The sequence below is a fragment of the Phoca vitulina genome, unplaced genomic scaffold, assembly GCF_004348235.1.
Source record: "Phoca vitulina isolate PV1807 unplaced genomic scaffold, GSC_HSeal_1.0 scaffold25, whole genome shotgun sequence".
In the NCBI taxonomy this organism is placed as follows: domain Eukaryota; kingdom Metazoa; phylum Chordata; class Mammalia; order Carnivora; family Phocidae; genus Phoca; species Phoca vitulina.
Window position 1 is genome coordinate 20783256 of NW_022589728.1, and position 27703 is coordinate 20810958.

The 27703-nt window shown below is 41.4% G+C and overlaps 1 protein-coding gene across 10 annotated transcripts in view; it reads right to left on the bottom strand.

The window, feature by feature from the left end:
* NCOA2 (nuclear receptor coactivator 2) overlaps window positions 1–27703 on the bottom strand; it is a 284594-nt gene that overhangs the window by 16431 nt on the left and 240460 nt on the right. For 9 of the 10 annotated variants that reach the window (XM_032421670.1, XM_032421663.1, XM_032421666.1 and 6 more), the window contains 7 exons: window positions 21947–22157; window positions 19624–19830; window positions 16514–16729; window positions 13318–13447; window positions 4705–4870; window positions 1159–1437; window positions 70–147 (listed from right to left, as the gene is read on the bottom strand). In XM_032421670.1, coding sequence (XP_032277561.1) covers window positions 70–147; window positions 1159–1437; window positions 4705–4870; window positions 13318–13447; window positions 16514–16729; window positions 19624–19830; window positions 21947–22157 — 1287 coding nt within the window. The remainder of the gene's footprint in view (window positions 1–69; window positions 148–1158; window positions 1438–4704; window positions 4871–13317; window positions 13448–16513; window positions 16730–19623; window positions 19831–21946; window positions 22158–27703) is intronic. The other variant, XM_032421672.1, reaches the window with a different exon arrangement.

A 27703-nucleotide genomic window follows, 5' to 3' on the forward strand; every position in this document is an offset into this window, starting at 1 on the left:
TCAAGGAGGAAGGGATGACAGAGAAATTCAACAGATGCTGTGAAAGCTGATGGCTGGTCTGCTCCTTACCTGTGTTGGTACTCCAGGCCTCAGAGTCAAGTTCACATTTGAAACATTGCTGATTTGATTCATAAGTGGCTGGCGATTCTAAATGCATACACACAGAAGAATCAATACATTTCTTAAATAGAGTATATTTTAAATCACCTTTCTTGAGAAATCACCCTCCCCAACATAACCTCTGAATGCCATTAGATACTGAAACCATGTGCTTTACAGCTGAATTCCCTTAGAAAGCTAATTATCAGTAAGGTTTTACATTGCTTTTAACAGAGAAGGTATTTTGGACTGTTTACAGAAATCTGTCTAGGCTTGTTTCAATGAGAACACATTTTCTGGAGCTAACTAGGTATTCATAAGGCAGCACTGCTCTGCCACCATTCAGCTAAGACTGACTATTTCTGTCATAAGACAGGCCTAAGGATAGGAGCTACTGTTGTCCTGTGCGCTCACATTGGGTGAGAAACCACGTGAGGTCCTTGTACTCACATACACATTGCGCTACACCACACAACAGCCCCATTTTACAGACAGGAAAACGGAGGCTCGGAGAGCTCAAGGCTACACTGTTAATAAATAATAGGGCTGGACAACAGAAGGACAGCTACCCTGTGCTGGAGTGCAGCAGAGGAGGCACAAGGGCAATCAGTAAGGCAGAAAAGAGCAGGGGACGTAGGATGGCCCTGGAAGGGACGGGACGCCAGACGGTTGTGCCAGCGCGTCAACCTGCCCCTGCCCACCACCTCCCCGGGCGCCCGCGCATCAAGCCCTCCCCAAGGACGCCAGACGGTTGTGCCAGCGCGTCAACCTGCCCCTGCCCACCACCTCCCCGGGCGCCCGCGCATCAAGCCCTCCCCAAGGACGCCAGACGGTTATGCCAGCGCGTCAACCTGCCCCTGCCCACCGCCTCCCCGGGCGCCCGCGCATCAAGCCCTCCCCAAGGACGCCAGACGGTTGTGCCAGCGCGTCAACCTGTCCCTGCCCACCGCCTTCCCGGGCGCCCGCGCATCAAGCCCTCCCCAAGGACGCCAGACGGTTGTGCCAGCGCGTCAACCTGCCCCTGCCCACCACCTCCCCGGGCGCCCATGCAGAGCGTACCTGCTGTGCCTGCAGGCGGTGCTGCAGCTGGAGCCTCAGCTGATTCGGCTGGTTCTGCACCAGGCCCGTGGGCCTGAGGCCTGGCCGGGGCTGCATGCGCAGCGTGGCGTAGCCAGGCCGCTGGCCCATGCTATGAAAGCTGGAGTCTTGCATGGGAGGATAGCTACCCTGGGCCAGCTGTGCCTGGGACGCATACTGCTGCGGGAAAACAGCGGCCTTCTGCTCCAGCATGATGTTGGAGTCCTGACTTGAGAACTGTTCCGGATCTACTGCTTGGCTCTGAAGAGAAAGCCCCCAGGTGACAAACAAACACACAAACAAATAAAACCACTAAAAACAAGAGAGTAAATATAAGGTGATTTTCTCTCACTGTCATGTATTTGAAGCCTTTTACACTTACTACTCAAAGGAACTTAGCTCGACTCCACTTTTCTTCCTAGAGAATATCTTTGTTCAACACACGCACGTCTGTGAGGAGAGAAGCGGGGTCGGGCCTGACTCCCAGCAACACTTCTTCCAAGGGAGGGGAGAACGAGGCCATGATTACGGGACTCCTCCTCCTCACTCTGCCAAGCAGAGACTGACCCGGACTTTAAAATGCGGATGTCCCCTAGGATTGTTACCTTTTTTCGCTAATTTTTCATACCTGTAAAATCATTTTACTTAGACAATCACCTTGGTGCCTAGCTGCGATCAGCAGTGTTGAGGTACCTACCAACCTTTATTCCCATTTTGCAGCTAACAAAAACTGAGACCTGGAGATGTGAAGCAAGTTGCAGCAGGCCCATCTGGCTAGTTAAGTAGTGGGTTCCAATCCAGTTTGTGATTCAGCACCTGAGCTCTTCACCAGGGGGATACACTGCCGTTATATCACTGTTTTCTGTGGCTGACAGAATTTCCTACAGTTTGCCACCGTCTTATTACCTACTAGACACATTTAATGTGTTTGTCGTTCTTGACTTCTTAAGGCTTCCTTATCTAACTGGGTCAGAATGAGGCAGATGTAGAAAATCCAGAACTAATGCAAGGGGGAGCACCTCAGACCCAGGTGGCCTCTAAATGTCTGTGTCTAAGATAAAGGCATACCTGGCTAATTCTCCTCCTTCTATTTCTAGGATGATTGCTCCAAACCTCTGGATATAAGGAGGGAAGGACCCAATAGCAAAAGCTCTTTTGCTTAGTCATGTCCTAGGCCTCACTCAGACCAGTCTATCCAGGTCAGAGCAGAGCCCAGGCATCGCCCAGGATCCTGGGCTCACTGTCAGCGAGGCCCTGAGGCCCACCTGTGAGAACTGGGCCCGCTGCCCTCTCCAGCGTAGTGTTAAAGATGTGGATGGAACCTACCCAGGGGAAACCATTCATTATTGAATTACTGCTCTGGCTACACCTACAAAACTATCTCCGAACTTTAAATATTTGCCCATCTTTAACAGAAAAGAAATTTAATTAAATAATTTCCATTTTTAAAGATTTTTAAAAATTTACTATTTATCAGAGAGAGAGAGGGAGAACATAAGAGGGGAAGCGGGAGAGGGAGAAGCAGACTCATGCTGAGCAGGGAGCCGGAGGTGGGACTCGATCCCAGGACCTCAGGATCCCGACCTGAGCTGAAGGCAGATGCTTAACCGACTAAGCCACCCAGGTGCCCCAATAATTTCCATTTTTATTTTTATTTTTTTAAAAGATTTTATTTATTTATTTGACACAGAGAGACATAGCGAGAGAGGGAACACAAGCAGGGGGAGTGGGAGAGGGAAGCAGCAGGCTCCCCGCAGAGCAGGGAGCCCGATGTGGGACTTGATCCCAGGACCCTGGGATCATGACCTGAGCCGAAGGCAGACGCTTAACGACTGAGCCACCCAGGTGCCCTAATAATTTCCATTTTTAAAGAAAACACACAACTCTGATGTGTACAAATAAATCCATTTGTACTCTCCATTTCCCCCGACTCCACTGAATGTTTCTATAATTCAGTTTAATATGATGATACTATACTGATGATGGATGTGATAAGACAAAAGAGAAGACAACAAATAAAGAGAGGAGACTAAAAATATTAATGAGGAGATGACATTAGCTTTGATAAAAACAATGCTACAAGTCGCTCAGCAGTCCCAATAGCCACATTTTTAAATGTCACTTGGACAAAACTCGAGGATAACAATACTGAAGAGGCTGACTTCTAACTACCGCTGAAACAGAGCCAACCAGCCACACAGGAAACACTTTAAATTCCATGCTCCTTTCTCGATTTACTTCAGCTTATATCATGTAACCTTCTCAAGTCGTTTCTCTTTCTTTCCATTCTGCTGCTCTCGATATGAATTGACGAGTCTTCATTCACCCCCGCCCCCCCCCCCCCGACGTGTGCTGTACTGTGGGCAGGATGACAGTACTGTTCCTGTGCTTCGGACAAGCCCCCGATGACTCTGCATGGCCTCTGACAGACCCTCCCGACACGCCACATGTCCGAGAACTAGCCTGCACATGGGAAGGTCCTTTCCAACAGTAAGAAATAAAGAGGATTTGTTGTTGCTGAGAAAAGAGGAAGACGGTACCAAGACTGTGATCGTTTTTTTCTAAATGTGTGGCTGTTGTTACTCTTTACAAAGTAAACCAGGATGTCTGCTTCCCACAAATTTAGCTGGGTAGCCAGATACAGAAAATTCTACGTTATTGCATGAGACTATGTTAGGTTGTTTATTCTATTATTGCTGTAAAGTACTCTTTAAAGCAGAGAATTACTTTAACCAACTAATTATCAGAAGGAGGAGAGCTAAATAAGCACATTAAGACTGGTTAACTTCCTTATATTCCCATTTATGTTTAAATATCAACCCACACAAAGGTAAAAATGACTAATGAACTGCAGCTACTTCTAAAATGACTTCTGCTAACTTATGTGCAAAGTATTCTTTTAGCACAATACTTCCTATCACCAGCCCACAAATGTAAAGATTTAATAGGATGATCGGGGCACCTGGGTGGCTCAGTCATTAAGCGTCTGCCTTTGGCTCAGGTCATGATCCCAGGGTCCTGGGATCAAGCCCCACATCGGGCTCCCTGCTCCGCGGGAAGCCTGCTTCTCCCTCTCCCACTCCCCCTGCTTGTGTTCCCTCTCTTTGTCAAATAAATAAATAAAATCTTAAAAAAAAAAAAAAGATTTAATAGGATGATCATGGATGCTGACTGGTTTTTTAGATGAAAGGGTTCTAGGCCATTGGTGCAGCAATGCTCCGTTCTTGACTTCCCTGTTCTCTGCTCCTCATGGGTCCCTCCCCGTCATTAGGTGAGCTGGCCCAGACTTTCTGCTTTTCAGCTCAGTAACCCAAATTATACGTAAAGCACATTTTTAGTGTTTTCCATTCTTGAGCAAAAGTTTATGTGGGGGGAACAAGGAGGGCAAGAACGAAAACAGAGCTAGCTTGTTATGAGATAAAGAAGTATTCTAAAAAGCAGACCGCAGATCATCTGTATGCAAAAGAAAATGGACAATTTCGTGCCCATGAGAGTGCTGGGCCCCCACCAGCCTCCCTCGGTGCGTACCTGGCTGACCAGTTCGGGTATTCCGAGAGCTCTGTCAATCTCCTCGAGGCCATCGAAATTCCGCAAGGCCAGATAGAGCTGGTCCAGGAGAGCTCCTTCATCACTTGGAGATTCTGCTGCAGGATGTGGACACAGCAAGTCATCTGGAGAGCTGCCAAATGGCTGCCTGTAAAGAGACAAACTTCATCTTGGGCCATGGAAAAGCTAGTAGATTAGAGAACATTTTTTTTTCTCTTAAAAGTTGATGAAAGTCAACCAGTTGATTTCCAGGGTCTTTGTAATAAAATACCGTACCAGCCAGACATAGAACAAAATGACAACTCGCAATAACAGACACACTTTATTCAGGGCCTAACACAGGCCAGACCCAAATCGAGGCATCGGATGTATAGTTTTTGTTATTGCCCCCGCTTTAAAGCTGGCAAAGCTAAATAAATGTATAGTCACCTTGTAATAAGAAAAATGCTTCTAAAAATAAGAGACATACAAGTAAAGCTGGCAAAGCTGAGGCTTAGGGAGGTAAAGCCATGTGTCGGAGATCACATGCACCGACACCGCAAAGCCGGATGCCAGCAGAGGCCCGTGTGGTTTCAGGGCCCGCCTGATGACTGTATTTCCACAAATTTACAGATTTCTCAGGTATCTATATATACACTTTGCCCTGAAGTAATCAAAGGATTTTTCTGAACTTTAGTAGGAAAGATAAATTGGAGCAGCCATGTTTCATACGAGGCTGTGATGACCCACCTGGGCGAGACTAGAGACCTATAAGCATAAAAGCTACATTAATTTTTTTGAATTCAGCTGTCGCTAGACTAACTTTGGCCAGACTAATAGGAAATTTCTTAGTCATGCATAAGCAGGCCTTGTAAACATTTCTTAAAGCCCTCAGGAAGTGTGGCTCTCAGCCTTTCTGAGTTAGTCAAGAAAAGTAGATCATGAATGTACAAATTTTATTTGTTATTATATAAGATCATAGGTGATATAACCATAACACTAAATTCCAAACTCTATGGTATATAAAACTCCTATAATTTAAATCAACTGACAAGTTGGAGGGGTGTTTAAAAAGAGCTTCCAAGTTAGTTTAATATCAGAAGGGAAAAATGACACTTGTATTTTGCCAAAAGAGTCTAATTTGTACACTTAGAGTTACCATACGATGTTCTGGAGAAAAGACAAGTTTACGAGTAAGTAGCTTCATTCTTTTTTTTTTTTTTAAAGATTTTATTTATTTATTTGACAGAGAGACACAGCGAGAGAGGGAACACAAGCAGGAGAGTGGGAGTGGGAGAGGGAGAAGCAGGCCTCCCGCGGAGCAGGGAGCCCGATGTGGGGCTCCATCCCAGGACCCTGGGATCATGACCTGAGCCGAAGGCAGACGCCCAATGACTGAGCCACCCAGGCGCCCCAAGTAGCTTCATTCTTAAGCAAGTGAGAATAGATTCATCAAAGGATGAAGTTCTATATCTAAATTTCATATGCCATGTTTTCTAAAGACAGCTTAATATACTGCTCTGGCCTAGAGTCCTGAAATGCTGACTACTAAAGCCAACAATTAATTTCAACGGCACCCGGGTGGCTCATTCGTGAAGCGTCTGCTTTCGGCTCAGGTCATGATCCCAGAGTCCTGGGATAGAGCCCCGCATCGGGCTCCCTGCTCCACAGGGAGCCTGCTTCTCCCTCTCCCACTCGCACTCTCCCTGCTTGTGTTCCCTCTCTCTCTCTCTCAAATAAATAAATAAAACCTTTAAAAAAAATGTCAAACAGTTTTAATACAGTGCATTAGAAAACAATTTATACCCTCCATTTATCCCCAGTAACTTGTAAAGAAAATCGCCCAACTAAGCGCACCCTCGGTGACACCTGCTGTCCCTGGCCCCAAGCCTGCATTCCCACCGCCTCGGAGCCACTGCAACCCGGCTGTGCGGCCACCACCACATGCCAAGCCGTGTGCGATGCAGCCAACCCGGTCCATTCAAAGGTTCCCACGTTGCTAAAGGCAACCACCACTCTTGGAGACTTGTGCTCCGCTGTGTTGGGGCTTTTTCTACACCTGCCTCTTCTCCCTATCATTGCCTTGCTTCTCAGTAAGACATCATTCCTGGAAACAGTTCCTCCTGCCCTTCCTGCTTCTCCAGCATCTGCACTCTCCCAGAATTAAGTTTCGAAACACAAGGGTGATCAGATCACTCTGCTGATGCTACACTTAGGGAGTGGGAGGAAGGAGATGTAGAAAAGCAGCAACAAGGAGGAGAAAAACCACAGAACCGCATGTCACAGAAGCAAGAGGAGGAGGAAATTCCCCAGAGGAGTGACCAACATTTGGATGCGGTTAAGTTTCGCGAAAAAAGAGTTCAAGTCAGGCAAGAGTGGATGTTGTCTATTTCCCAAATGGCTTATACCTGGGACCTCATTCCCCAAAGATGCTAGTTACATGAGGCATTAAAGGGTTTTCTTTGTCTAGCTTTATTCCCTAATTTTCAACTTCTGTTTCTTCCTACACAAGCACACCCCTTCAATGATGACAGGCTAAGGTGAAATCTACTCTCTCTTTTTTAAAAGATTTATTTGACACAGAGAGAGAGAGAGAGAGCGTACATGTGCATAAGTTTGGGGGGGGGGGGAGCACGAAAGGGAGAAGCAGGCTCCCCGCTGACTCTGGGATCATGACCTGAGCCTGACTTGAGCCGTGAGCCGAAGGCAGACGCTTAATCAATTGAGCCACCCAGGTGCCCCTGAGATCTACTCTCTTAACTCTGGGAAGGCTGAGGGTTCTGCATGAACACAGACTCCCCAGTTTTGCATCAGACTGAAACCCAGTGTCAGAAGGGAAGGGAGGTATAGTCGCCCTTTGCAGGACAAAGCCACCCTAGGAAAGATACCTCCAAATGCATAAAGGGAATAAAAACTAATGCAAATGCTTATTTGCATTTAAAACAATTTCCAGTATAGTAAAATAACCCATTTTTGCCCCATGCTTTTCTTAATTAAAAAAAACATCAAACCAATGCATGATACAGACTGAAAAGTCAAATAGTACCTCCAGGCCTTCTTACTTTGGTCAAGGCCCTTGTCGACTCATGCTGGGACTCTCAAGATGCTTTCCTGTTTATAGCCTCTCTCCAATTCTCCTTATACAGCGTTGTCAGGTTCATTTTCCCAAAACAAACTTTACTGAGCTGACTCAAAATTCTTATTTCAGCTCTCCCGGAAAATGTCTACATCTCTGGACAGGTGGTGGTGGTGGAATTTAAGGACACATATACTTTGGTAAAGCCGAACCTTTCCAAACTCAATGTCCACAACTTCCCTGTGAGCCCCAGCCACCCTGGGCAACTGATCTTTTTCCAGAAGATGCCTTGTACACCACTATAAGGCCAAGACTTGTCACTCCATGCTTCCCCATCTCTTTTCCACTTAAAATTGATACTGGTATTTATGTTAAAAACACCAACTTTGGACTGTACCCAGTGAGGAGATCTTAAATCTCCTTGTTGGGCCCAGTACTCGAAACTGCATAGGTTCAGTAAATTTCCAGCTGACGAAAATAAAAGGCTCCTGATCTAGCCAGGGTATCATACTTTATACTCAGAAAAATACACTGCGTTGTGGCTTGATATGATAAACCTGGGCATACCACGAATCTATCACTTCCCTTAGAGACATCATAATATGACCGGCTTATGGAAAAAACACCAATCCAGACTTTCAATCCCAACTTTATAAATGCCTACTTACTACCCTGCATTTTGGGCAATTACAAATACAGTTACAATCTAGACAGCATCTGACAGACATTACAATATTAAGATAAGGATGAAATTCAGAGGAATAAAGGAAAGAACACACAGGCCACAGGCTGGCGCAAAATGATTAATAAACTAGCAAAAGATAATCCGTCATCAACAGAAACCTTGTTTCCTGAAATCTACAGTTTTATTTATGAACTAGCAAAAGAGAAGGATGGTGATAAGAAGCGGAATAAGGTCAATTCTGAGCTCATGTTTGAGAAACCATACCATTACTGTTACTTTTCATATCTTCAAAATTCCACAATAAAGTTAACAGCTACCACATGATAAGAAATAAACAAAAGCAACTTTACTTAGATGCATTTCAAACCAAAGAAAACCAAATTAACTCAGGAATTTTCAACTTAATGTGAAAGCAAGTTTTTCATGGAAGGCAGCTACTGTACTTCAAGACAAAGTCACTTTTATAAATCCAACAGAAATCTTCAAGAAATCATCCATAAATTTGGGGCTGTATTTTAAATATCTCCTTTACATACTACATCAAGGAAAATAAAACACAATGAAACTACAGAAAATGGAAATTCAGCTATAAATACATGAGTATGAGAATATGTTTGCGATTGAAGGGCTAACCTACAGTCTTTTTGAAATGTGTACATAAACTAATGCTGGGATCAGAACACATTACAAACCTACCCCTAAACAGGGAGGCAGTTAAACTACAAAATGTTAATGATGATACTGAGGAAGGGCATTTAAAAAAAAAAAAAAAAAGATGATAAAGCACTGCTTTTCTTTTCAAAAGAGTTGTGGTTAGAACCTTTGTTGTCCATCACTTCTGAATGCCTATGACAATAAGATCACCATCAAGTTGGTCACAACTTTCTTCCAAACTGAATTATTTAGAATAAGGGGGGGGGGGTGAGTGGCTGGAAAAACTGAAATAACTTTCAAAGGGATGAAAATGTTATGTTTTGTCCACACGGCGGTCATATGAAGAAACTGAACGAGCACAAGGGTAGAAGAGGGGCAGTGCCCAGCCCCAGAGACTCGCCCGCAAACCAGCGTGCTGCCGCTGAGACCCAGCTCCGCAGAAACTGTGCCATTCTTCCAGTTTTGTTTTAAGAGGCCTCAGCTATTTGGGCAACAGTGAGAATCCTAACTTTGGGCCTAGTATTCTCTAGGAACCGATCTTTGACATTTCATCCAAAACAATGATCAGGCACTGGATTTAATGACTGTACTACATTTTTATTACGTGCCAGTTTCCATGGAAACGGGTGGCTTTTTAACATATCAAATAAACACATTTAGAAAAAGCGTAACACTCACTGACACCATGAAATTAGACTCAACGAACTGGAAGAACCGAAGAAGTACGACTGCAGTGGTTGCTTGGGCGACGCTCGACACGCAAGCAGGCGCGCTGACCGTCCAGCGGGAGTGCCGCGGTCGCGTGCCGCTCTCGCTCGGTCGGTCCTTCTCCTGCCTCAGTTCTGCCCAGCGCGCGGTGGAGGGGCCAGAGATGCTGGGGCTCGTTAGAAATGCAGAGCCCTGGGTCCCACCCAGACCCACCTTTTAGTGAGACCCCAGGGGTGATTCAGAGGCACTGCAGGGTTTGAAAACACTAGTTTCGCCCCTAAGCGAGAGCAAGATAGCTGGTAAGCAACCAGCTCTCCTTCCTTATCTCCTTGAGACCGTTATTAAAGCACTCTCCCTAATTTTCTTCCAGTGAAATAACTGGCCCCCGACTTTCCCCTCATATATCTTATTGCTGGGCTCATATTCACCTTTTGATATTTTTGTTTTTAAACTTTACTGAATCTTTTGAATCCTTTACTCTCCCTTAAGATACAGAAAGGAAGATGGGTACCATACCACAACTCCGAGCTGTGCAATGCTATGACAAAAGTCTTACGTCTTGGAGTAGGACTCACTCTGAAACCTGTATTTTTTTAAAAAGATTTATTTATTTGAGGGAGAGAGAGAGAAAACACGTGAGTGGGGGGAGGGGCAGAAGGAGGAGGGAGAGAGAGAATCCCAAGCAGACTCACTGCTGTGCCTGGAGCCCAATGCGGGGCTCGGGGCTCTGTCTCATGACCCTGAGAGATCATGACCTGAGCTGAAACCAAGAGTCAGACGCTCAACCGACTGAGCCACCCAGGTGCCCCTGAAACCTTTTAAAAAAAATTTATTTATTTATTTGAGAGAGAGAGAGAGAAAGAGAGAGTGCGCATGGGCACGAGAGAGCATGAGCGGGGGGAGGGGCAGAGGGAGAGGGAGAGGTAGAAGCAGACTCCGCGCTGAGCGGAGAATTGGAGCCCAATTCTATTCAGGGCTCTATCCCAGGACCCGGGCATCATGACCTGAGCCGAAGGCAGATGCTTAACCGACTGAGCCACCCAGGTGCCCTGAAACCTGTATTTTTAAAAAAACAAATAAGAAACTCTGAAAATGTACTGTACTTTTATGAAATTTCAGAAACCCTGTTGACTTTCATCATCTGTGAATTTGATAAGAATATTACGTTATTTTAAACTAGAATAATCTCCAATCATTGAGCCTTCAACTCCAACTCTATATATGAACCTCAAGGCCAAACTGCTATAGTTTAAGTTTTCTAACAAGTTTGCTTCCTGGAAAACACCACAGGCATCCTTTAAGTTCCTACGGTACCTTCTGGCTTAGGCTTCTATCTCTCTGCATAGGGTCTCTTTGCCCACCCAACCAGTCACGTGGTACCATCACCTAGGGCTCAAGGTCACCTGAGCAACATCTGCTTTCAGTGTGCTATTAAAAACAATGAGATTATGCATAGAACCTAACTGTGATGTTGGCTCTGCAGGGAATAATGGAACTTCAAAGACGCAAGCACAGAACAAAACAAAGACCACCTATGAGCTAAAATTTGAGCATCCTGAGCCACTGGTGATAGGTGTGTTTTTATCCATAAAGCAGTAAGAGAGCTGGGGCTTTGGGCCAAAGTGAAACAAAAGGAGTTAACTTGAGGCTGCTGGACTGAACTAAGGGAACTTGGAGTAGACCCCCTCCTCTGGCAGAGAGTACTGCAAATTCGCTTTTAAGAAAAGTGTCCACAATGGCAACCCTAGATGTTTCACTGGCCAAGATGCACTTACGAACTTCCAATGCAAGATTACCAAAATACTCAGGGAAATACGCCTTCATGAGTGAGAGCCAATATTGGATTTAGACCTCCTAAGAAATTTAGATATTGGAATTATCAGATAAAGAAATTCAGAAAAGAATGATGAGCGTAATGCTTAAAGATATAAAGATGGAACCACAAGAATAAGCAAACAATGAGACTGTGAAAAGCAGACCAGGCAAATAAAATTTTTAGAAATGAAAAACATGATTGGACTAAACATAGCTGAAGAGATAATTAAGGAACTGGATAATAAATTATCCTGATGTAGTACTGAGAGATGAGGAGATAGGAAAATACATGGATTAAGAAAGTAGAACGTATTTCGGGGGGGGGAGGGGCAGAGGGAGAGGCAGAGGGAGAGAGAGAATCTTAAGCAGGCTCCACGCCCAGTGCAGAGCCCAACATGGCGCTCGATCGCACAACCCTGAGATCATGACCTGAGCTGAAATTAAGAGTTGGACGCTTATCTGACTGAGCCACCCCAGTGCCCCTGGAGGGTAGAATTTTTAAAAATCCAGTGTAGGGGGCGCCTGGTTGGCTCAGATGGTTAAGCATCTGCCTTCGGCTCAGGTCATGATCTCAGGGTCCTGGGATCAAGTCCCGCATCGGGCTTCCTGCTCCTTGGGAGCCTGCTTCTCCCTCTGCCTCTCTCTCTGTCTCTCATGAATAAATAAATAAAATCTTAAAAAAAAAAAAAAAAAATCCAGTGTAGGCAGAGAAGGTGTAACATGTCTAACCAGAATTCCAGAAGGAAAGAATAGAGAAAATGGAGGGGGGCAGTATATAAAGAGATAATGGCTATAAATTTTCCAGAACTGATGAAAAAAACTCGCATCTACAGACTAAAAAAAGTACAGCATATACCAAATACCAAGCAGTATAAATAAATCCACACCCAGACACATTGTAGTAAAGGTACAATACAGAAAATACAAAGAGTATTTCAAAAGCAGCTAGAGAGAAAAGACCCACAAAGAAAAATTATTAGACTGCTAATCAGAACCAAAAAATCTCAATCAAACATGATCACATACCACTTCCTTTCTCAAAAAAATTTCAATGGCTTAATGAAAAAAGTCTGAATTCTTCAGAGTTTGGTATTTAAGACCTCCTATAAATCTATTACTGATCTCCTCTTCCTGCCAAATCTTCTCATATTGCCTTTACTATACTGTTTTAAGTGGTAAAATATATGTCAACAGAAAACCAGACAATTCTCTGTTACCGTAAACACAGGTTCCTTCTGTAACATCCAGGCTCTGACTATGCTGTTTTTACCTGCTGGACTGGCTTCCTGCCATCGCTGCCTCCTGAATTACACCTTTTCTTCAAGACTCTGAACCTTCTCCAATCACTCCAGTGGGACGATCTCTCCCAATCTGTTTTATTTCTCTTATAGCATTTATAGTAATATACTACCTTATATTACAGTTATTAATGTATATCTTATTTTCCAACTAAATTATAACGTTTTAAAGACATGCCTTAGGTCTAACCTGATTTTTGGATTTCTCCCTCCCCTATACCCCCTGTCCAATAACTGATGATATAGTCTGAATACATGAAAACTGGCCAGGACCAACTATTTAGGAGGAGAAGATTAACTTCTGGCAGAGGTCTAAAATAACTTAGAGAACTCATCATGAACCACTCTTCTCTGGAATTTCCTGGGTGCTCAGGACTCACCTGTTTTGGCTGGCAAAAGACGCCTGGTCTATAGGCAGGATGCTTTCAGGCCACGGGGCGGTCTGATTTGGAGGAGCTTGCTGTTGGCTATACTGAGGTCCCCCCATGTTCATCTCTAATTCAGATGGCCCTAAAAAGAGAGAAGACAAAAATCCAAAAACTTTACAACTTGTCATCAGGGAAGTGCCTATTTCCACTATGTGATACAAAGTGAAATACCTGGTTTACATAAAATGAAAAAGACGGATGCAATAATAATTAGGTAAAAATAGTAAGACTGAATTTTTGTTCTGAAATAGAAACAAAGGCAATAAATATCAAGGCTTATCACCCACTTCAGGCAATATATACAGTGGCAGCTCTAAACTTTTTGCAATGAAGACTTTTTATAGTCTCTTTTTTTGAGAGAGAGAGTAAGGGGGCGGGGTGGAGGGGCAGAGGGAGAGGGAGAGAATCTCAAGCAGATTCCCCACTGAGTACAGAGCCCACTGGGGGTGAGGTGGGTGGAGTGGGGGGCTCGATCTCATGACCCTGAGATCATGACCTAAGCCAAAATCAAGAGTCAGAGGCTTAACCGATGAGCCATCCAGGCACCCCAGCACCCTGACCTTTTAGTTTTGTTTATGTGGGTATACCTTATTGATACTTACTGTATGGGAGATTCACATTGGAAAGTAGAAAAAAACAATTATTCATTCATTTAAAATAATTACAATAAATCCGCTATGTGTTAACATAAACAAGCTTTTTTGTTTTTTTCTTTTAAAGATTTTATTTACTTATTTGACAGATAGAATGAGAGAGCAAAGCAGGAGGGAGTGGCAGAGGAAGAGAGAGAAGCAGACTCCCCGCAGAGCAGGGAGCCCGATGCGGGGCTCAATCCGAGGACCCTGGGATCACGACCTGAGCTGAAGGCAGACACTTAACCGACTGAGCCACCCAGGCTCCTCTAAACAAGTTTTTAAAATAAGAAATGAAAAAAACCCTTTTACTGGCATTGTTTTAGATTTTTGAAAATCACTTTAATGTCTGGATTGATAGAGGAGAGCCGGAGACTCCTACGTGCTCCCACATTCCACCTACGGTGATATCACACAGCATATAACTTCCAGAACTCGACTGTACACTTGTGAGAGGTGAGAGCGAAGAAGGCCAGGAGTGTCTCAGGATTATTATGGAAATAGTTCAGCCTTACAGACCCCCTGAAAGGGCATCAGGGTCCTGGACCATACTTCTGAGAAGTGCTAGATCACTTGTTCCTAAACTTTTATTAACTGTAATTCAGTTAGCTCTTGCAGAAGAGAGAGGGTGGAACAGAAAGAAGGCCCAGACAACTCAGATGTGCTCTTAGAAGTTCTTTTTAGAGGTTTAAAGCTAATGGATGACACGAGCTTTTCAATGATTTTATTGTTATCACCATCTATACACCTGTCTTCCGTTAAAATAGGTAATTTTCTGTTGAGTTCAGGGCTTTTTTGAATTTATTAAAAATCAAGAGAAATTCAGCTACACAATACACAGCTCAAAGGCCAGGTGAGGTCTCTTCAGTAAAGAAATATGGAGAATAAATTAAATTTCTGGATATAAGGGATTTATTAATTATGATATTTATTTATTTATTTTGTATTTCAAGTAACCTCTATACCCAACATGGGGCTCAAGAGTGACATGCTCTACCGACTGAGCCAGCTAGGTGCCCCTTAATTATGATATTTTAATGAATGAATCAATACATTAAAAAATTTCTCAGCTTAATTTTGCATGAAAATCTGGTCATTTTTAGCACTGTTCCACAGAAGCCTCAAATTATATGAATTTATGTTTGGAAACCACTCATCAATTCGAAGTACATTCTCTGCAGAAAGGCTTTCTGAATGTCACCTCTCAGAAATAAGCCAAAAATGTGCTGAGCAATTACATAACTAGGTAGGAAAGCGGAGGCCAGAGGTAGGATGAGAATTCTGCGTTGTCTTGTCAAAACAATCCTGGTACCTTTCCGTTAATGATTTAGCTCTTACTCATTGTGCAATATCTAAGTATATGAAAAAGTACATAAACATTAACTTATCTGAATTATGCTAATGTGCAAGATTTAGAAGAAGGTTAACAGGTCGATGATTAAGAAAACAATCTCAAGTATGAGTTGTACAGACCATTAACTTTTTTTTTTAAATAACAGTTTTACCGAAATATAACTGACATGTCACACAATTCACCCATTTAAAGTATATGACTTAGGGGGTTCCAGTATATTTGCAGAGTTGTACAACCATTACGATAACCGGGTTTAGAATGTTTTTATTCCCCCCAAAAGAAACCCCATGACCACTAGGAGTCACTCCCCATGTCCCCCATACCCCAAGCCCTAGACAACCACTTACCTACTACTTTCTTTCTCTACAGATTTGTCTGTTCTGGGCACTTCATACAAATGGTGTCGTATAATGTATCAGACCATTAATTTTAATAACATGTGAACTGTATCCAAATAGAATTTTAGTGATCCTCACATTTTGTGAGATGTTCTAAGACGACCTTGTACCTTCAGTGAGGACCCTGGAAAGTCTGGTTTAATAGTCTAGGATGGTGGCCCAAGAATCTGCATCTTAATGTCCTGAGATGATTCTGATGATCACCCAGAGTTAGGAACCACTGCTGTAACATTGAAATGTTTTTAAAAAATATCATATGTATAACATTTATAGTGTGACACTCCAATTCACTCCCCTCAAAGGTTGAAATTAGATAATCTAATAAAAATAAAACACCACAAATGTAGTTGGTTCTTTAATGTAACTAGAAAGCTTTTCAGATTCTATGATTCTATAGAGTTCTAGCAAAATCTCTCTTATGATAGCTTGCCATGAGGGGAATCACCTAAACTGCAAATGAGGAGCATATCTTGAAAGAACTTTTGGAACTGTTACTGTCTTCTAAGAAAGCATGGAGATTAAAAGTAAAGAGCGCTAGAGGGGTGCCTGGGTGGCTCAGCCGGTTAAGCGTCTGCCTTCGGCTCAGGTCATGATCCTGGCGTCCTGGGACTGAGTCCCACGTCGGGCTCCCTGCTCAGCGGGGAGTCTGCTTCTCTTTCTTCCTCTGCCCCTGCCCCCCGCTTGTGCTCGCGTGCTCTGTCAGATAAATAAATAAATAAAATCTTAAAAAAAAAAAAAAAAAAAGAGCACTAGAGCTACCTTACCTAGATTCATGACCTGAGACTGAAGCATCTGTCTTTGGCCAGGCTGGCTGTTGGGTCTCATGGGGATGCTGGCTGTTGGGTTCCGAATCATACCTCCTTGGATTGGCCGGTTCATGGCACTGGTGGGAGCAGCACAGGTGACTCTCACGGCAGAACTCTGTGGTGCCCATTCCCCAGATGGCATAGTGGGCCGGGAAGCATTACCACCCATCATTCCTGCAGGCAAGCCAGAGGAAACAGAGACATGGGGTAACTGAAAACACAGTCAGCACGTATGAACACCAGATGATCTCACTCTGTAGAAGACAATCATTCTGTAATACACAGTCGGCCCAATAGGTAACGCCCTCATTGGGACAGATGCAGACCCTTGGCTAAGAAACAAGAGTTGGCAATTTCTACAGTTGCTCAAAGCACAGACTTGCCACTCTTCATAGTTCGGAAAAGCTGTTAAAATTGTTCCCATATGTACTTAGAAACAGGTGCTGTGGTGTGTGGATAACCCCAACTTCCTTCCTCAGGAAGTGAATCACATTAGCTGGTCTACACGTTAATGCTTTACTTTCCAAAAGGGAGGTGAGGCTAAGAGAAACAAGGTTTAAACTGATAATCAATACTCTGGTTATAAATCCAAATCACAGAATATCCCATGAAGCTGATGTCACATTTTTAAACCCTCAGCTCCCTTTCAGACTACTATAATTTGTTAAGCTTCTTTGGTAGCCTCTAAAACATGAAGAAATTACAGGATCTTTCTACCACAGTTTTTTATATCCAAGGCAAGGGAACTCCTCCTTATAGTGTACTTCAATATACCTCGACCACCACATTCCTGATCATATAGATCAAAATGGATTAGGGCAGATTGGTAAAATCTTTTTATACTTGAGATATTATCAGTTATTTGGCCACACTTAACAATAAGAGCACAATACTCCAAGCAGGATCAAGTGTTCGCTCTCTCTGGCCTGGCCCCTGGGGATGCTGACAATGGCCAAATATTGGCTAAGACTTGATATTCTAAAGGGGAAAAAAATCCAAGCGAGAACCCCGCATTTCGAAATGTTTAATGATGGATATATAAAAGTTTTGCTTTCATTATGGGGCGCCTGGGTGGTTCGGTTGGTTGAACATCTCCCTTTGGCTCAGGTCATGATCTTGGGGTCCTGGGATCAAGTCCCACGTTGGGTCCTTGCTCACTGGGGAGTCTGCTTCTCCCTCTGCCGCTCCCCACCACCGCTCATGCTCTCTCTAATAAGTAAAATCTTAAAAAAAATAAAAGTTCTGTTTTCAAATAGATGGCTTGCTTTCATTTACTTTAATTATGATAACTAAAAATAGAGTATATTTAAGAAACGGAGAGAACATGTATTGTGGGTGGCTTTTCACTTGTGAAATGAGAATGTGCTACGTTCGGATGATAAGGAATAAAGGATAATTAATTTGACTGAAGAAGTCAGAACAATATTATAGTAATATATATTTTAAAAACCATTTGAAGATTAAATTTGAATTACACAAATGTATTATGGGAGAAAGGCATTTTATTTTTCCAAAAACCTGGTCTCTAAATAATATAACAAGATTATGGCAAGTCCAGAAAGCAGAAGGAAAAATGACCCGCAATTCAACAACATTCCTGCAATTATAATAACTGGGGTCTCAATCTCTTTCAGGCTTTTTCTTTTTCTTTCTTGAAACAAAGCACAGGCACTGTATGATCTTCAGAGTCTGGACACCAGTGATCTCCAGGCTGCCCAGATTTGAAAACAGGTATACCCCTAAATTCCTCCCTCCAAGACCTCTCCAAGAACTCAGAACTTCTAGTGTTCTCCTAATAAGGAGGCACTTTTAATAAGTCACTGGGGCTCCTTTTCTGTTATAGAATGTTGCAGAAAGCAGTATTTTGTTTACATAAATCAATACTTTATCTTAAATTATAAAATTAATATGGCCCTTATTTCTGTGAATACATAAAGTAGTGAAGTAGTGAGTGCCTGGCACATATGGTAGGCTATGCCCAATAAATATTTGTTGAAGGAATCAACGATTTTAATACAGCATGGTACACGTTTCCCCACGAATTGCTTGCTCATCAATACCCGAAAATAAATAAATCCAACTTTTCCCCTTAAACTGAATTCTCATTTTCAGCCAGCTGTCTAAAATGGCAATGTGCATACAGAGATTAAAGACTAAGCTAAAAAAAAAAAAAAAGAAAAAAACAAGAACAAATATAAATTCTTTTCATAATATCTATTTCTTTCAATGCCTTTTTCCTGAGTACTTCATTTTGTCAAAGGAAGAAGGCTGTAAATTGTGAGCAGTTCATTAGGAAACTCAGCATCCTGCTACTAGGTCTGTGATAAATAGATATTATAGGGTACAGGACGTGGTGGTAACAGCAATCACTGCTGCTCAGACAATTTCTAGCCTTAATTAGCTGGAAGTGTGGGAACACGGTAGCTGTGATGACACTGAATACCACTTAGCAAATGTGCAGGGGCAACTTGGCAGATACCTGAAGTCACAGCAAGTCAAGGTCCAAACCAGATCACAGGCAAAGTCATACATCTTCAAAAAGGGGGCCCTGGACCCGGTACTCTTAGACCAAGCATATTACCATGTAAAGTTCTTTATTTTTAATTAACATTTTTCTGAAGAACTCTATCATTTATAAGTATGAAAAGTTGGCTGAATTTTAAACTTTCATTCTGAAATTCTCCAAAAACAAATCATCAATTAATAGGAAGTTTTGGGATGATCAGCAGATTACAGGAGACGCCAGCAACCACCAAATCATTTTACACGTAACACTACAATGTCTAGAACAGTAAACTGCAATAGAAGACATAAGCCTACGCTATAGGATTAATGATTAGAAACCTCGTAAAAGTAATGATCACAGAATAAAATGGTCAGCTTACTGGAATGTTTCCCAATGCTTCACATGCCACTCTCCCAAAGTTTGTAGAGTTTTCTTACCTTCTAGTATTAGTTTCTAACATAAAAAAAAATTCATTTGAAAAATTCTACTAGTTTGATGTGGATGAATACATCATTAAGTTAAATAACCCACCAATAAAGTAACAGTGCATTTGAGCCCTTACCTGTGCTACTGTTCCCTAAATTTCCTTGGTTTCCTATCATCCCTTGATTACCCATCATTCCTGGCTGAGGTATCACTGAGTAGGGACTACTGTTTCTGATTGGTGGGAAAGGTCCAGCACCAGTTGGGCTTTGCAATGTGATGTCAAGTGGTAAATTCTGGTTTGGCAATAACCTGCCCAGTTGCCCTGGTCGTGGGTTATTAAAAGCTAAGGAGAAAACAAATGAAAATTGAAGGTTAATATAGGATAATGGAAAAGAATAGCAACAGAAGCAGTGTTCAGGGAAAATGCTGTCTGTAAAATATCGAAGATATGCACATCAGGGACCAACTGCCTACGTAAAAGACAAACTCACAGACAAAAAAAAAAACAAAAACCAAAAAAAACCCCATATGCAGCACCAAAATTTAATCAACAGGTCTCTTATTTAACTCTTAACAATCTTGCAAAAAGAGAGGAAAAAACCCCCATGTCTTTTACCATATATTTTCCTCCCCAACACTAATTTCTAACATTTAATCATATTTGCTAAGTAAAACACTCGTATGGTCTTGTCCATATGTGCCATTATTGGAATTTAGGAGTCCTGCTTTGTCACAGCTATGAAGCTACGAACCTCTCCTGTATGAGCCCCAAACCTAGACACACGTGGTCTGGACATAGAATTTCTTAACTGGACTTTCCTAGGAGTAGAATTAGGTTAGAAGTATCTATTTGCCTTGGAAGTTAAAATTTTTTAAGGGTGAACTCTGGCCCCTAAAGTCAGTATTAAAGATTTAGGGCCCTGTTTAATCTTCTAAATACAGCTTCTTTAAATTCCGGACACATTCAGATTTGAAAGGATTCTTATGGTGGACTGACAGAATCCATGGTGGTGTGCGCACTGCACTGCACTGTACTATCACACAGACAACCAATAATTTGATAAGCACATTTTTAAATTTTAAAAGTATACAGATATTATAAAGGACAGTTTATAGAGCTACTTTATGAAATAGTATCAAGTATTTTATTTTCACTGACTTACATAAGCATAGTATGAAACAGAACATTCAGAATAAATAAGTTCTTAACAATTAATAACAGAAATAAAATATTTAGAAGAATTAGGGCTCGGAATGGGAATGGTGTATGCTTAATCATGATTCCCTCAGGTTTAGCTCTCTGGTTGGCACTCAACAATCTGACCACCATCAGGAGGTACAAATAGAGGAGAAAGCATGAGTCCCCTTGCCACCCTTCATTAATGCCTCCGGTTAATGAGCATAAACTTCTCTAGTGTGCTTCTTACTCACTCCCCAACTCTTTGACTTTGTGATCGCCCATGGTCCAGAAGTACCTTCCATTCCTCGGGAAACACGAAGGTTTGAGAGATGATAACAAACACAAACTGTTTTGTTTTACCCATTTCAGAATAATCAAGAATCACTTGAGAAAAGATCTAGTAATTAAAGATATTTTGTGATTTGGTTGATGATTGCCATTTCCAGTTTGAGAACAAATGCTAAGCACAGAATGAGACTGTACTTGACGAGGGAAAAATTCTGTTCACCAAGTTAACACTAAGGACGTCATCTATCGTTCCATAAATTATGTCTCTCTGTACAGGAGAGGTATTTTCTTCCATTCAAAACTGTTGGACTACTTCAGGTAACTGAGTTTGTAAACTAAGTGATCCTGGTGAAGAAAGAATTCGTCTTAAACTTACAAAAATCTAAAATAAAAAGAATAAATGAAAGAAAAAATGTATTTTCTAAAATAGTCTAAGGTCTTCCAGCTTTATACCAAATTAGTTAAAGTGCACTTAGAAAACATGTATGATAAAGTTCCATTCAAACTGATAATTAAAAGATTATTCCTAAGAGATAGGCTATTTTTAATGTGTGTAGCCTGCTCACATATTATGATTAAATATTAAGAATTTTTAATAGCATTTTATTCCTAAAAAGTCAGCCTAACTTTATAATTTTCTATATTTAAAGTATCCACTTATATACTCAAACACATAAAGTCTATTTTAAACCCCATTTCTGAAGGCAGTAGCAAAAATAAAGGGAAACATGACAACCATCCAAAGAACTTTATCTATGTAGGTCAGTCTCACTGCAAATTGATTAAATTAACCACAAGAGAATGCTGGAAAGCCATGTTCAAGAGAGTCCATTTTGAATGGTGTTTTGAAGAACCAGGACAGTAGATGGCGCTATTTGATCACAAAAACCTTGAAGTGACTAAGCTGTTTGTATCAGATTTTAATAATCACTGTTTCTAATGGTGATTATATGGGAATTTCTTGGCATAACCATCAATATCTCATACTCACTGCTCTGTGAAATTCGCAATGCTGTTTTCTGGGCTCCAACAGGTGTAACAGGACTGTTTTCAGCTGTGAGTTGCATGAGGTCATTGATGATGGCTTGCTTGTCAACTGATCCAGCAGGGGCGCCTGGCCGCGTGTCTGGGAAAAGCTGTGGTAATTGACTATTCTGCAAATCATCCAAAATCTCCTCCAAGTTGTCCAGCTCACTGCCAGGCTGCAGTTAACAAACACAAGAGTTTATCCAGTCCCACCCTGAGAGTGGGCACCACAGCCCCATCTGCAGTTACAGACCCAACTGGCACGAGGCACCAGCACAACCACACAAAGGATGCAGACACACACGCAGACCTCGGGCCTAACAAGGGAATTGATCATCTTTTAAAAATTTAAACTGACAAAGGCCAAATAACTTAAATCTCTTCGTCCTCTATTTCCTCATCTAGAAAAAGAGCTCTCTTCCAGCGCTGATTCATTGGCAATATATAAATTCCCCTTTATTGTATGCTAATAATTCAATCAGTCATGAGTATGTATATTTCTAATTAACTCTGAGTGTACTAGGACTTATGGTCCAGGTCTAGGTTTTGTGGTTAACTCTAAGAAATAACAACAACAAAAAACTGGTTCAAAAAAAAAATATGATCCAAATTTACACTACATCAGTGTTTTGTAGGTGGTCATTTCCTTCTAGGACTTCTTTTTTTAAGAGCAGGGGGTAAAACGCAAAATAAGCGCAAAATAAGCTCAAAGTCACCATGAATAGTTAAGTACTGCCTTTTCGATTTGACTGGTGTTTTTTTTCCTGCTTGCACTTTCAGTTTCAAATGACACTGGCTTTCTCAGTCAGTCACCAGCTTAGGTGACAAAATGTAGGGAAGCAGGATAAAAACATGGTGTCCCCATACACAGCATTTATTAACCTGACTTCACAGAAGGCAGAACAGTGTTTCTTAGGGCTTTTCCTTCTACTGAAGTCATTTCATTTCAATTACCAACATCAAAATAATAAGGTGAATATCACCACTATCTCACACCTACTACTTTTCTTCCAGAAAGCTCAACTTATTTTATATTCTTTTAAGTAGAACCTATCAGGCAGTGCTAACCACACAAGAAAATGGAGAAGTCAAATGTCAGCAGTAGTTTCTAATGAAGAAAGTGGTAAGAATGATCTCTTGGATGTGTAGGTGGAAACACAGAAGTTAGGTAATTCCCTCAAAGTCACTGGATGGACTCTGAATCCTTGACCATGACTAGACATTTTATTGACACAGGGCATTCAAATGAAATTGTTTACATCCGATAGGAGGTAATACTTGGAGCAAAATGGCTCACAGTTTTATTCTATATACAAACCCCTATTCCCCAGGCAGAGGTTGGATTTACTAAGGTTTTTGCAATTTATGGCATATGTAGTATCTGTATGGGAAGTCTTACTGGACATATTTCTCAAGTTGGGAAAGATAAACTGAAGTGACATTTTATTTGATTCCTTCTTCAGAGTCAACTAGCTTAGTAATAACCTGGAGATCAACTTTCTAGGAAATTCCCAGTGTGTTGTTGGGGCAATTACAAGACCATTTTCTAGTTTAGTTTAGCCACGCATTTCTAACAAAAGATGGAGGCATCAAATATTGGAAAGATATATCTTAGGTAAGGGTTGGGTTCCAAAGTTAGCATCCTAAAGTATAGACAGACACAAAATGATCCTTGGGGAGACACCTCACTGCACACCTATGTCCCCTCCAAGGGCAACACAGTCAGGTTCTCCTCCGGAGTGGAAGCACACTGCTGTTTTTTTAGCTGAGTCCTAAATGACGTAGTGTGTAATGTGTGTAGGGGCTGTGCTGCATTTAAAAAACACGTAGCTACATGTTCACACTGTTAGAGCCATAGGAGAACCCACACCCAGGATTCTCTTGTCATCCATCTCATGATCATTCTGCTAGGGTACATACTTCTGGGGTAAAATGGTGGGCGGAACTGCTCACACTACTTAACCACTTCGTAGCTGCCCCTTCCTTTCTTCTGAATGTGTATAGATGATTTTGTGTAAGTTAAATGTACATGTAAAGTGACTCCATTGTAAGTCTATCTTTATCATGTTTTGTTGAATACAAAAGGATAAACAACAGTATGAACATTTATTGTCCTCCAAGGACAGTTCTTGGAACACAGTCATGGACACTCAGTCAACTGATGAATTCCTTTAACCATATTAACCTGTGATTTAAGAAAATTTCCCAGGATCAACTAAATTTCTCATAGAAATTCCTGTAATTTCCATTATTTTCTCAGAAAAATATTTCATACAAATGTGTGATAAATATCCTTGTAATTGTGTCATTAAAATAACTATAGAGATAAGAAAGAGGTTCTAATAAACTGAAGTTTATTGCTGTCCTATGAAACCAGGTTTCCCTACTATGCTGCTGCCTTGTGTAGAGTATTTTATTTATTTATTTATTTTAAAGATTTTATTTATTTGACAGAGAGAGACACAGCCAGAGAGGGAACGCAAGCAGGGGGAGTGGGAGAGGGAGAAACAGGCTTCATGCGGAGCAGGAAGCCCAATGCGGGGCTCGATCCCAGGACCCTGGGATCATGACCTGAGCTGAAGGCAGACGCCCAACGACTGAGCCACCCAGGCGCCCCTAGAGTATTTTAAAAAGTGGTCCTTGAAGCTCATTGTGTGTGTGTGGGGGTGGTGGTGGGAAGAGTAGGGGGTGAAGGAGGAGGAAGGAAGGGGGTGAATAAGTAAAGTAATAAGTTGCTTCTTGAGAAAGCTTTGCAGATTGCCTTGGATGAGAAACAGCCAAAAATAAATAGGTTCATATAAACAGTAATAAATATAAAGTATATTATTATCCTCAGTGGATGCTCTTATACTTGCCCCCAATCCCAGATATGTGTAGAAGAAAGTTTTTACAGTGTAGATTAACAACAGCCTGTGTCTAGACTCCTATCTTTCCTTTACCTTTATTCTTTTCACCCAAATAAAATTATACTTTAAACCACGTCCGTCAAACAGAAAAATAACTATCATCATAGTTTCAAAGAGTTCTAACGACAAGATTCATGATTCTTCCTATGTAATCTACTCTTGTGTCTAATATAATGAGTTGAAAATAAGTCTAACATTATACGTATAAAATGTTAAAATATATTTGGATGGCTGGGTCGCCTGGGTGGCTCAGTCGGTTAAGCATCCGCATTCAGCTCAGGTCATGACCCCAGGGTCCTGGGATCAAGCCCTGCATCTGGCTCCCCGCTCAACAGGGAGTCTGCTTGTCCTTCTCCCTCTGCTCCTCCCCCCCCCCGCTTGTGCTCTCTCTCTCAAATAAATAAAATCTAATATATATGTGTGTGCATGTGTATATATATATATTATTTGGATGGTTTAAATCAATTTATTGGTTTTTTAATTTCGAATAATTAGAAAATTTAAAATCCACTATTTTCCTTGGTTGATTTTTATTTTTAAAAAGCATGTATTAAAAACTGATTTTCAAGTTTTAATCTCTGCCATTTTAAGAGCCTACCAAATTGAACTGTGGATCAGTCTAGTTCTGACAATTAACTAAACACTTTTTGGGGGGGCCTGGGTGGCTCAGTCGCTAAGCGTCTGCCTTCGGCTCAGGTCATGATCCCAGGGTCCTGGGATTGATCCCGCATCGGGCTCCCTGCTCAGCGGGGAGTCTGTTCCTCCCTCTGCCCCCCCCCCCCCGCTCCTGCTTTCTCTCTCTCTCTCTCTCAAATAAATAAAATCTTTAATTAAAAAAAAAAACAAAAAACAACTGAACACTTTTTTGTCTTAAGAAAGCCATGTAGGAACTTCTTGGTTTCATAGTCAAAAGAAATTGGTTCTTTGGATCCCCATAACTATGGACATTATTCGAATTCATTCAGTTTGCCATCAGAAGAATACATTATGTAATTTTCCCCACTGGAGATAATATTGTTTTGCTTGTGCTTATTTCTTGTTAATTTTTGGAGTACACATTTAACATTCCTCTAACTGTCTTAAGTATACTTTAAATGTTCTTCATCAAAGACATAAAATTCAGAATGTCTACTATAACCCCTTCGGCTGTTTGGCAATAAAATCTGACGATTATGGCATTTTCTTCTGTAGTTACGTAAGTTTTGGAAGGGATAGATTTGATCACATTAAGTTTCTGATCAAATATCCCCTTCCCCCTAAATTTTTTTAAGCTTTAATTCTCACCAAAAGTTCTCCTAGTCCATGTCTACTTTTTTTTTTTTTAAGATTTTATTTATTTATTTGAGAGAGAGAGAGAGAGTGAGAGCAGGAACACATGCCAGGGGAGTGGGAGAGGGAGAAGCAGGCTTCCCGCTGAGCAGGGAGCCCGATGCGGGGCTCGATCCCAGGACCCTGGATCAGGGCCTGAGCCGAAGGCAGACGCTTAACGAATGAGCCACCCAGGCGCCCCAGTCCATGTCTACTTTGTTAGGCATTTCTTCACAAGACAAAAAGATTAATGCCTTCCTTTAAAATGCTTTGCCAAGATTCTTCAAAGTTTTGCTTAGGCATCTATTCGAATGCTCAAATTAGCCACATCAATTTGAATAGTTAGTTTAAACTATTTCAGGCAGAAAATGAGTCAGAAAGATTTTTATAAAAGTTCTACAAAATGAAAATTGGACTTGATTTCTTTAATTTTTCATTTTTCTGGTTTTATGAATTTTTCATGTGTCAAATCAACTTGTTCTCTGAAGGAAATATAAAGAGCACATGCATTTTAATAACGTAAGTGTCTTAATAAGTTACAAAACATTTTTTCAAAAATTTAAATAAAAAGTGTAATTTTACCACATTTGCCTAACATAAAATTGTTTAAAAAAAAAAGGTAAAATTGTTAAAAGATGGTAATACAATTCTACCGCATTTGGTGGGAAATTTTCAGGACATTGCCAGTTTAAAATATGGTTTGCCTTTCTGGTGGAGGTAAATAGCAAGATGTTCCTTTTAGACTAGCTCTAAGCCCTCATTATAACTGGCCCAGTAGCGTTAGAAAGAACATAAGACTATCAACATGCTCCACTGGGTAAATAAGTATGTAACTTGAAAGTCGGTAAACATATTGGAAATTTTTCAGTCGCTGCTTCCTGTTGGTGACGAAATGCCGTAGAAACAACTGTTGTTTAAATACTCTACCCAGTAAAGAACGCTATTTTAGGTATAATAGCACCATCGAAGTACTTCCTGTCCTTAGTAAGTTATAGGTAAGTTAAACACACACTTGGTTAATGGCTCTTTTCTGAGTCAAAATAACAAGCCCGTTGAGTGCATAATTCAGGCTCCCTAACAGTTTATCTTATTAAATAAAAAACTTGTATTCCCCTGAAATGAAAGAAAAAAACTTTAACAAACCGGTAGAGCAGTTAAAAGGAGATACAATTAATCTGTTTTGGGAATAGTGAAGGCAAGCAGGAGGCAAAAGAATCACTGTTTTTTCCTTAAAGTAAGTCACTCTAACTTTGATCTAAATTTAGGTAATGCATACTTCCTGTGGTAACTTTTCTTTTCAAGTTGCAATGTTTTCAATGTTAAGTTTGCTCTGAAGCAGTATTTTTTGGCGGAGTTTTATTTTTAAATGGGAGTGAATGGAGGGTGAGACCAGGGACTGGGTTTCATTAAGAAAAAAAATTGTGTGTGTGTGTACACAGTGCTTTTTGGTCCCAAAATAACAGATTTGTGCTGATGTTCCCTAGGTAAGATGACTTTGATTAGAAAAA